This window comes from Gobio gobio, assembly GCF_949357685.1.
Source record: "Gobio gobio genome assembly, chromosome: 13".
NCBI classification, from domain to species: domain Eukaryota; kingdom Metazoa; phylum Chordata; class Actinopteri; order Cypriniformes; family Gobionidae; genus Gobio; species Gobio gobio.
The window spans coordinates 24,754,952-24,767,410 of NC_137106.1; the positions used below are offsets into that span (position 1 = coordinate 24,754,952).

General features: G+C 38.7%; 1 protein-coding gene across 1 annotated transcript in view; it reads right to left on the reverse strand.

Moving 5' to 3' along the window:
* dlgap2a (discs, large homolog-associated protein 2a) overlaps positions 1-12,459 on the reverse strand; it is a gene marked incomplete at its 3' end in the record, with an annotated part of 179,411 nt that overhangs the window by 31,121 nt on the left and 135,831 nt on the right. Inside the window, 1 exon segment of the mRNA XM_079833680.1 lies at positions 3,372-3,565. Within this exon segment, the coding sequence (XP_079689806.1) occupies positions 3,372-3,565 (194 nt within the window).

Consider the following 12,459-nt stretch of genomic DNA (forward strand, 5'->3'; position numbering starts at 1 on the left):
TATTAAAGAAAGTGACGTGACGTGTAGCCAAGTATAGTGTTCCATAATCAGAATTTGTGCTCTGCATTTCACCAATCCAAGTGCACACACACAGCAGTGAGTATTGAACACGCACACACTGTGAACACACACGCGGAGCAGTGGGCAGCCATTGATTGGGGGTTAGGTACCTTGCTCAAGGACACCTCAGTTGTGGGTAATTTCCTGTCGGTACTGAGACTCGAACCCGCAACCTCCGGGTTACAAGTCCGACTTGCGAACCATTAGGCCCACAACTGCCTCCAATTTAATTATTACAACAGTAATATCTCACTAGAAATTACTTTTTTCAAAAGTGGGGAAAATAGGTCCAAAATTTACATTTACACACAAACTGACCACCAACCTCAGAAGCCATTTTTATTTTAAGCTCAACTGTCATGGAATGGAATGGAATTGAGGGATATCAAGGGCAGCGAATGCCTCATCTATGCGGTTTTCAAAAATCCATTAGATAAAGGTGTCTCAGTAGACAGGATACTTTGAGTAGAACGATCATTGGATTCAGACGTGCCTTGTTGCCTTCCTACCTCTGTATGCTGCCTGCAAAGGCAACAATCTTCAGCTTTCGGAATCTGCCATTGTGCCTTCAGTGTATCAGTAAACTACAATCAGCAAGGGCAATCAGAAATGCTTAAGCATGCATCACACAAGATGGAAGATCAACAAGAGCATATTTAGGCAGATTGCTGGCCTACAACTTCATCCTGCACATGTTGTTTGGAGCTGATCAGATGGTCTGTTTGACTTAAGCTTGTCTTCTCAAGTCTGATTTTCATAACAGAAAACAACAGTGGTGACTCATTTCCTCTAGATTCAATAGCTTGGTTTGGATAGACAAAAAGTGCCAGAACACGGCCCAATATTTAGTTTGTTTCTGCAAAATCATCTTGTGAGTGACTGCTGGACGTGGACCATATTCAATATCCAAAAGAGTGAGCATTACATGCTAGCTCTGAAAATTACATATTGGAAGTGCAAAATAACATAATAATAGAAATAATACATTAAATTAAAAAATAAAAATGCGGTTTCCATAGCTATTAATTCAAAGGTACACTATCTAACTTTTTTTTTGTTGAAACTGAAAAAAAAAGTAAATACCGAGTCAATACATCATTATACTTGTTCCAAAACATGTTTTTGTCTTACAGTATATTGATTTACTATGGTAAGCCTCTTACATTTTAGATCTGTCGGGGTTGTTTTATTGCAGGAAATTGCGTACAAACGTCCCTTTGCGTACATATGTCTGCTTAGGTAGACATTGGTTGTCACAACAGATGAGAAAGGTTGACATGGTGCATGCTAAATTTCCAACCTCTGGGGAATCACCCGTTTAAAAAGAATGAAGAGAGTCTGCTGGCAAAACGAGTGTGTGACAATGCTTGTAATAAAATGAGAATCAACATTGACTTGGCTTTACGGAGATGGCAAGAACTGAGGGATCTAAATGTTGTAAAAACGACACGGAGATGCTGCTTTTATTACTCAACAAAGTAATAAGTAAGGTATTTTATTGAACAGATAAATTGCCATATGTAGCTCTCTGTAAAGAGTTCATTGTAAAGCATTATAAATTGTGAGGGGTTATTTCATTATGAGTTGTAGTAGCGCTGTGCTGGAATTTATTTTCAAGGAAGTACCATTTCTATTAATGGGTAAAGCTACAGTTATGACTTCCGCTATAGTCAGCTTGAGATCCTTTCCATCTAAACTGGGTATATTCCTTATGCCTATAGTGATTGTTTTATGGATAACCATATTCATCCGCACAGTCATGCATTTTTCTTCCGCAAAATGCATGCAGTTGATTTTAACCACTAGAGGACCAAAATTGACATAGTATACCTTTAAAATAGTCATTTGTCTTCTACAATCAGAAAGTAGCTTGATTGGTGTAGGGTACACAAATGTAACAGGAGATTAACTAATTATGTATTTTAAAAGTTGTTCCTACTGCTCTTAAAAGTCATTGGCTTTCTGTTGCGCATGAAGATAACTTTATAGATAGACATATTCTTCTTAGCAGAGATTACATTTAAACACAAATCACAGCCATGTACTTAAGACAGATTTGAACACTTTTTATACTTAGATCTAACCCATAAAGATATGAATTGATGTCCTGCTTCTTTTCTTAAGATTGCAACAAAAAACACACAAAAAAAGCTCTCTGGAGAATGAATGAGGTCTACTTTTCCTTCAGGGGCTGTGAAATTCTTAAAAGCAGCCAGTGCTAATTGTTACCTGAATGTGACGCTAACTTACACTGTAGCTAGATATAATGGGACACATCTTTATGTGGAATCCCTGCCGCCTTACAATCTTAATACTGTATAAATATACTTTAACATAATACACAATGAATGCACTGTTCCATGCACCTACTCAGGGGAAGAGCTCATTTGATGTGCGACACTCTCTTTCATTAGATGTACTTTGAGAGAGGCAGTCTTGCCAAATTTATAACATCATGTTTCAGAGCTTTGCATAATGGTGTACAGCCCCTGTAATACAGAGCAGAAAATAATCCTCACGTCTGGAGGAGAACAAAGGCACCAGGTGGTATTGTGCGAGAGAGCGGGTGCAGCGTAACAGGAATATCCCAAAATTCAATACTGGCTGAAAAAGTAACAATATCTGCAATGTTTACAAAGACTAGGAGAAAATCTTCAAAAGTTTAACTTTTTAGCGTGCTTGAAATGTGAAACAAAATGAAAGCAACTTCTTTGTTGCAGATATTACTGCAAGTTTTGCCTATTTATGATGTATATTTAGAATTTGGTATTCAATATTCAGTGCCTGACATTATCAGCACTGTAGAAGGCTCTTGCCTTAGTTGGAGAAGTCTGACTCACGCTTGCTTTCTATACTAGACAGCATTGCTTTTTGATATGAAGACGCAGATGCAGTGAGTTCAGTTGGAGCAGGTGTCAATGTGTACTGAATCAATTTCAGCAGCTCATCTCTTGGATTATATGTGTGTCTGTCATCTTAATTGCCTACATTTTTCACTCAAATGTACCGGTATTGCTAAATGCCGGTTTCAAGTGGTAAACCAGGCTGTCCTGTTTTTATACTGAGAGAGTCTATAATGTTCAATCTGTGATGTGACTGCAGATCTTTCATGATGGCTCATAAAAACTCATTTGCATATTCAACTAAAGGGATCTTGCATGTCGCAAAATGTGGGCCTCTGTGATTGTGGATAAAAAACTGGTTAATGATTGCATGCCTGTTTTCTGTATTATGACTCTGTGTATTAATCACTCTAATCTCTGATTAGATGGGGTTGCCATTAAGATTCATGATTTGATCAAAGTTCCTACCTCTGGTCCGAAAGTTGTCTCTGCAGCACGGATTTGACGAGCGCGTCTGGTCGCACGCTTTTCTGCGGGGAGTTTTTAGGGCTGCCGTCAGAGTCTCCGCTGTCCTGATCGCCCATGGCTTTAACATAACTGCTGCTCCGCATTCTTCTGCATGGGATCTCCTCATCTCTCCCTCCCCATTCATCCTGAGGGACCTGTATGTACACAAATACTGTTTTCATATAACTGATATATAATTATACGTTTTTAAAGCAGACACAACTGCCCTACATGCATTATATATATATATAGTCACAAAATACTGTATGTTGGACAGAAGGATAAGAGAGTTGTTAGCAAATCTGACGTCTCCAGCAAACTGAATGTAACAAAGCTTTGCTTGTTTGCAAACCAAAAGGCAGCAGTTTCCATGACAATGAAATAGTCTGTTGTCATATTACCTTTTTAAAATATTAGACACACAATGTTTCATGTTTTTGCTGTGAAAACTTTTATATAAGTTAAATAAACTGTTAACATACCCAGACAAGTAAACAATCTTTCTTGTTCTTGACTTTTACACAAACTGAAGTGCTGACTGCATTTGTCAAGTTCAATCATTCAACCCCATTATTTAAAGACCCCCTGTGGTGAAATTCAATTTTTTAATGTTGTTTGTATGTCTATGTGGTGTTTTTAATATGCTTTCAAACAAAAGTATTTTCTCCTTGAAACTCCAGTTAACCAAAGACAGTCTCAAAAACGTGGTATGAAATCGCTGGTGTTTCCTACACCAAGCTACCTTCTAACCAATCACGTCAACTTGTGGGCGGGCTTTAGCATATCATAATTACTATGCTCCGAAGCAGGGGAGTCAAGAGATATGACTCTGTTGATATGAAAAATAGCAATTTTTAACAATATAGCGGGTGAATTATGTATATGACGTATATTAGGATGTTATTATGAACTATATGCCTTTCTCCACTGACGATCTATGATGTTCAAAGCAGTGGCTCAGAGGTTCATGTAGGTTGTCTACAAACCGGAAGGTTGGTGGTTCAATCCCCGGTTCCACCTTACCAAGTGTCGAGGTGTCCATGAGCAAGACACCTAACCCCAGCTGCTCCCGACGAGCTGGATGGCGCCTTGCATGGCTGACACCGCCGTCGGTGTATGAATGGGTGAATGTGAGGCAATATGTAAAGCGCTTTGGATGACCATGGGTCTGTTGAAAGCGCTATATAAATGCGGTCCATTTACCATTTAAAGTGTTTCTAAGGATGCTGATTTTTAGAGATGGCAAACAGGAACATGGTTTGTGTAACATTAGCAACACATTATTAGCTGTTTGATAACTTAGTCAAGCAAAAGGATAATCATATTAATTACCATTATGTGTCAGACGTTGTAAAGAGCGATTCCATTGTGCAGTGTTTATTACAGCAACTTGAGTAAAAGTTGACCGAGTGGATCTCTGAGCTGGTGTGAGTGAGTCGTGATTCAAGCTATTTTAAAACATGAAGGATTTTTTTCCACAGGAAAAAAACTTTAAATATCTAATTTTGGTGATCAAAGATGAGTTTTAAGGAACAGGTTTTAAGGGATAAAGTTGACTACAGGGGGACTGTAGTTATAATGTTATAAAATATTTATTTTGTTATAATATATCAATAACTATTAAACATCATTCGTAAAAGCTAGTGACTACTAGTCACTAAATTTGTAAACCCTTTCTTTCATCTTTGTAATGTAAATATTATTATTATATTTTAATAATTATTTTATGCTTATTTAATGTTAATAGCTAAAACAACATAGCCTAGAAATCTAGACGCACCCTAGCGGCAGAAAATGTATTTTGCCGCGAGTGTAGTCTAGCAACTCTCGGTAGACCTCAGAGCTGGAAAAACCAAACTCTGGTCAGGCCAATCACATCATGTACTGTATAGAGTCGGTGGGCGGGCTTAACATAATGACGGAGCGGAGTTGCGGAGGTTCTTGGTGCTACAGGTAAACAAAGACGATCAGCGTCTTTCAAATCGGTTTTGGCCACTACTCTGGAAGACTTGGAGTTAAGCTTTTCTTTGAGGAAAGAACAAAGAACGGCACTGAAGTCATTCGTAAGAAAGGAAGATGTATTCGGAGTTTAATCTATCAACTAACGTTAGCTCCGCTTTGGTTGGTTGTGGCGCTATCCAATTGTGTGCAGAGGGAATTTGACAGACAACCGTTTATCCCACCCCTCGGATTGAGCCCTGTCAATGGTAAGTTTCCAGACCAAACATCTTGATGTGGGTCTAGCTTGTCAGGCTAAAAACAACATAAATTAGATTATAAATTGTTGTTTGAAATTTCGTTTTTTTATTATACTTAGTTTTACTTTTCTGAAGTACCTCTGTTCACTGACTATTTGTTGAGAAAATGCTTTTCAAGCGTTTCAGACCCTGTTTTGGACCCTTTTCTGTCAGTACTCAGCTGATCGCACTCTGAAATTTCTCTGATTTCTCTGCTATATATACACAATCAGACATAGCATTATGACCACTGACAGGTGTAGTAAATAACACTGATTATCTCTTCATCACGACACCTGTTAGTGGGTGGGATATATTAGACAGCAAGTGAACATTTTGTCCTCAATGTTGATGTGTTAGAAGCAGGAAAAATGGGCAAGCGTAAGGATTTGAGCGAGTTTGACAAGGGCCAAATTGTGATGGCTCAACAACTGGGTCAGAGCAGCTCTTGTGGGGTGTTCATGGTCTGCAGTGCTCAGGATCTATCAAAAGTCGTCCAAGGAAGGAACAGTGGTGAACCGGCAACAGGGTCATGAGCAGCCAAGGCTCATTGATGCACGTGGGAGTGAAGGCTGGCCTGTGTGGTCCGATCAAACAGAAAAGCTACTGTAGCTCAAATTGCTCAAGAAGTTAATGCTGGTTCTGATAGAAAGGTGTCAGAATACACAGTGCATTGCAGTTTGTTACGTATGGGGCTGCGTAGCTGCAGATCAGTCAGGGTGCCCATGCTGACCCCTGTTCATCACGAGAGAGCCAACAGTGAGCATCAGAACCGGAGAACACGGAGCAATGGAAGAAGGTGGCCTGGTCTGATGAATCACGTTTTCTTTTACAGAATTAAAAGATGGCTGGGTGCATGTGCGTCTCTTACCAGGGGAACACATGGCACCAGGATGCAATATGGGAAGAAGGCAAGCCGGCGGAGGCAGTGTGATGCTTTGGGCAATGTTTTTGCTGGGAATGTCACGGTTCCTGAGTTCATTGATTCATTCACTCTCTATGTGTGTGTGGTTGTGTTGGAGGCGAGGTCACTGATTGCAGTGGATCTGATCATCACTGCCAGCTGCACCTCATTTACCTGCCTTTATAATGCCTCACCTCCCATCTGTGTTTGTCAGATCGTTGCAGACTGTCCTGGGGATTACTCGCATGTGGTTCGGACCTCTGAGGAGTTCATGTGATCGTTTCCAGTTCCAGACCTTGCCCATTGCGTACCTGTGTCACTATCCTCACCTTCTAGGATCCTCTGTCATTCTGGCCGCTTCTGCTTGCACCGGACTTTGTCACGTTCTCCTGTGTTCCCGGCCTTCCTATGCTCTGAACCTTTTGGATTCCCTGTCAGTAAATAAATATATTTTGTAAATCGCTATTGGATCCTCGTCTTCTTCCTTCTTTGTCCGCGTGACAGGGAAACTTTGGGTCCTGCCATCCATGTGGATGTTACTTTTACACGTACCACTAAGCATTGTTGCAGTCAGACCATGTACACCCTTTCATGGAAATGGTATTCCCTGGTGAACGTGGTCTCTTTCAGCAGGATAATGTGCCCTGCCACAAGCAAAAATAGTTGGTTTGGAATGGTTTGAGGAGCACAACAACAACTTTGAGTTGTTGACTTGGCCTCCAAATTCCCCAGATCTCAATTCAATCGAGCATCTGTGAGAGGTGGATCTACTGCTAACATCTTGGTGCCAGAAACCACAGCACACCTTCAGGGGTCTTGTGGAGTCCATGCCTCGACGGGTCAGGGCGGTGTTGGCAGCAAAAGGAGAACCACCACAATATTAGGTCATAATGTTATGCATGATCATCATATATCCTTCATTTCCCTCTGTTCTCTCCCAGTGTGTTTTGTGTTTCCAGCCTTTTTCATGCTATTTTGTTCATTTTGAGATCCATGTTTTTTTCTTTTGCTTACGTTTTCATCCCCAGAAATCATCCCGTCTTGGAATGCTTTCCTGGTTTTGACCATCTGACCTGGTTCTGTTTTGGAGTCTGGATTCTCTCTCAGTACTCTCTCAGGATATTATATATGCTGATGGACTGATCTGAATTTCGACCCCAGCCTGTTTGACTTTTTCTTTGCCCATTTCCCAGAGTTGGTTTGGAGCTCAGCGGCTCGCACGGTTTTTGTGTACAATAAAGTGAAATTGAGCATTTTTCTGCATTTGGCTCCTTCCTTTCAGAGAATGTTACACTTTTCATGGAAATAAGTTGGTTTAGATTCTGACTAAGAGAAAAAGAAAGCTTTAAGTGAAAAGGGAGCATTTAAAAAAAAGCATATCTGTATGTTTATGAAGCAGTCAACAAGACTAAAGAAATAAGAACAGCGTATGCAGTAAAACATTAAAATAGACTCCAACACAATTCATTGCGCTGACATGGTGACATTATCACGACTGTTATCCATCACCTATACAGGATGACATTTACTTCTTGGCACTTTCCCCAAGAACATCTTCACAGAAACGACTTATCACAGACTATCTTTACATGTGGACAGTGACTGAGTAATATTACCATTGTTGTCATGATCTTGTGTACTTAATGACTCTCTTCTTGTGAATGAACAATGTCTCATTGAGATCTGATAAGTGACCGATGGATCGAAACAAGGCACTGACACATTTATGACGTGTTGTCCTTTCACACTAGCAGAGAACAATTCCGTCACCTAGCAACCGTCCTCATCCTCATAACCTTCAGAACACTTTACATTAGTACTCTGAAAACATCCTCTAAGAGTAACACATCTCCACATTTTTATAGGCTAAGAGATGAATTCATTATAACATAATGACAGAAGTCGTCTACGGTGCTCTAACAAGAATATGTTTTACTTCAGTGGAACATAAAAGGAGGATATTGAAGAACTGTGCTGGTCACTCTTTTCCATGTAATTACATTGAACGGAGACTGGAGATTTCAAGCTTTCAAAAGGAACCCAAAATCACCATAAAAGTAAAATCTATAGGGTTGTGCGATGTCCCCTAAATTGGCAGTTGACTATGTTTACAGTAAAAATTGCAATGGTCAATGATATCGTTGTTGGGGTGGGGTGGGGGGGGGGTTAATTTACCATATCTCTTTACATAAATTGACCGTTTTCTACTTAAAAACTATCATTTCGTTATTTTACCAACCCAAATAGGTTGCACATGAGGGGAAAAAGTAGCTTCCTTCCAAAAAGCGTTTTTTTTTGCATCTGACCACAGAACCAGGTCCCATCTGAAGTTCCAGTAGTGTCAGTTACTTTTCAAACATTCTGTGATCAGATGAGAAAAAAACACTCAAGATTGGTTTGGTGCACACAGGGATAAAAAAGTACCCCATGTGTAAAATGAAATACTCTGCTGTAACTTTAATGTTGCGGGCCTATCTTTCTTCCACAGATCCTGGACATTTTGTTCAGATACATAGTATCATGGATTCTAGCAAATACCAACAGATAAAAAATCTTATAATGGGCCAAGGTTGGATCTTCCAACAGGACAGTGATCCAAAACAAACATCAAAATCAACACAGAAATGTGTCACTGAGTACAAAACCAAGTTTCTGCCATGGCCATCCCGGTCCCTGAACTTAACACTATAGAAGATGAGTGGGGTGAACTGAAGAGAAGAAGCACCAATTACATGGATCTGGGAATCTGAAGTATCTGGAGAGATTCTGTATGAAGGAATGGTCTTTGATCTCTTGTCAGGTGTTCTCCAAACTCATCAGGCATTATAGAAGAAGACTCAGAGCTGTTATCTTGGCAAAAAGAGGTTGCAAAAAGTATTGGATAAAAGGGTCTGATTAATTGTGAGCAATGTGTATTAGAGAAAAACATTTATTTCATAATAAGATCCCCCAACCCCCCCCCCCCCCCCATTTATTATTTATGCAGTTAAGAAAGGTTTTTGATAACCATTACATTTCTGTATATGTCTTAACAGGGAAGGCACAGGTACAAATAACATTTATTATAATGGGTTTATGTAAAGATTGTTTTAAGTTCACTTAAATTAAAAGTTGTTTTTTAAAGCCTAATAAATGTTGAAATTGGTAGCTTTCAGTTAAACTGTGATGTAACGTCATTAATGTTTCATAGAGACATCAGTAATACTGGCCTTCATTCATAAAAACATGACAATACAACACACATTTAAAATATGCTGTCAATAAATTGTTTATTAATTTGGAGAGTAACAGAAATTATTACAATATCAAAACATTAAAAACGTATTAATCATGATTAATTACAGAAAAAATGTGATTTAATTAGTTAATTTTTTTAATTGATTCCCAGCACTACCTAAAACACAATCATCCGCTGCAGTTTTCCAGCTGTTTATTCAAGTGTATTTTTTTTTGTTAACAGACTGAGAGTCCATTGCTTTTTTTGTTTTGTTCATTTATTGTGGATATTTAAAATGCTTTCCGTTTTCAGTGTTAAATAGTCTTTAGAAATAAAAGTTTATTGCTCTCTGAAAAGGCGTACCTGCATTATTATGCCATTATCATTATTTTAGATTAAAATGGTCTCTGAATGAAAATATTATCGTTTATCGCAATAATTTCTTGGCCAATTTATCTTCCAGCAAATTTTTTTATCGTGACCTGCCTACACACATACATAGTCGGTTATGTCTTAAGTAAACGTAAACATGATATTTGCCAGTCACCGCCAGCGCCAAGTTTCATGGCCGACAGAATATCTTGTTGTATGAATATCTAAACATGCAATACATCAAAAGAAAGAACAGACCCTCTGTTTTATTCCCAGCTTCATGCTTTCTTTCTTTTTTATCAACACTTGAATGTGGGTAAGTTTCATGAAAAAACATTGCCGTTTTGATTTAGATGCTGTTTGTTGTTGATGATTCACTTCTCTCTTCTGCAGAATATTACGAGAATTAAAACAAATTTACACAGCAAGAAAAGAGCTGTGTATTAAAGCAGACAACTAAAAGAAAAAATCCTGCAATATCAATGCAAGTAAAAGTTGTGAAGTTAGTTTATGTAGTTGATATAGAGAGAATTTAACATTTAAGCTCACATGAAGTCATTTTTATAGCATTATCTATTTATTCTAAAGCTTATTTATATTACCTTTATATATTTATATTCATTTAAACTAAGTGCTTAATAATAATTGATAAACTAAAATTATACATGTGTAATGGATTAAGGGTATAATAATTACATAAATAATATCTAAATCATACAAAATTATTATTAGAAACAAGCATTGCTAAAAGCCACACAATTGTATCTTTAAAAATCATTTGCTGTGTAGTGACCTTTAATTTGGAGTAGAAACAGGGGGAGTGACTTTATTGCATCAGACATGTGTCACTTTGCTCACAGCTGATTGGTCAAATTTTGGTTTGAAATCTCTATCTCTTACCTGGAACATAACCTGCCCCAGAGCAGGTTAGCAGTGGAGCGTAAGTTACTATGGCGATGAACACTGCTAAAAGCCAAACCACTATAATGGTTTCAGGGTTGGCGCAAACTAAAGTGAAACCTGGCTATCCACATAAACTGGCTAAATGATACAAGCTCCTGTGTTGTCATTTGTTTGATGTTTCATTGTAGTTCTCAGTTCTGCTCTCGTGTTTATTTTGGTTTACTTCGGTTGTGGTTAATAGCTAAATTGAGGTGATGATTATTGGTGAATAATGATCGGCAAGTAAAACTCTTCATTTTTGCATTTCTTTTCTATGAAAGAAAGTCAAACAAGTTTGGAATGGCATGAGGGTGAGTAAATGACAAATTATAAATAGTGTTTTAAAAAAAATTCATTTCATTAAGGATTCAAATCAATTAAACCACAGTATATGACATTTAAAATAAAACAGCTTTATTAACTCTGTGTCCTTTTACCAAAACCTTTTGTTTATCAGTCAGCGTCTCGTCCAGGACACAGGGGGCACATTTCAATGGCCTTGTGGTCTTTAGCATTCTGCAAGAAGAATGATTCTGATCCAGGAGTCAATGAAAATTAGTAAATGTCACAGACACCCGTACACACTCCCACACACATGCGCACACGCGCACACCCGCATACACACACACACACACACACACACACACACACACACACACACACACACACACACACACACACACACACACACACACACACACACACACACACACAAAATCCATAGAAGTCTTTAGGTTAATTAAGTCTTGAAGGAGATTGATATTTTTAGACATTTAATTAACCAAAAACGCCAGAGGACAGACACAATCTGTGGTGTAAAAGTCTTGATAAATCGCTGAGATTTGAGTCCCTCTCCCCCATTATGGATAGCCCGTATGACCATGGCTGTAAACAGTGTGACCATATAGGCCATGTCGCACGTGCTATGAAAAAAATCTGTCTGTTAGATAAATAAAATCATCACAACAGCAAGTGTGCGATACAGTTTTGCATGTGTGACAGAGCCGCTTGTTTGTGCAAAAGTGAGTTTTTGTTGTGTGCTTGTTTGTGTGCATGATTAACCAAAATCGCGATTGTGCTTAGTGCTATTATGAAATCGCAAATGCTGTGATTTATTTAAATAAATATATGCGCAGAGTGATTCATGGTGAAGTCAGGGATCTAGAATGCGACCAATTTGGTCGCACATGCGCCCAAAATTTGTAAAGGTGCGACTCAAATTTTTCCTAGGTCGCACCGGTGCACCTAACGTCATTGCATGCGCTCAGCTGCCTCTCCACGAAAGAAGCGTTTGCCTCTCCTTTGACTGTCACTGAACTCACACACTCATGGTTAGATCATGTCGTGGTCTAAACCAATCAGAGACAGAGATGGGGC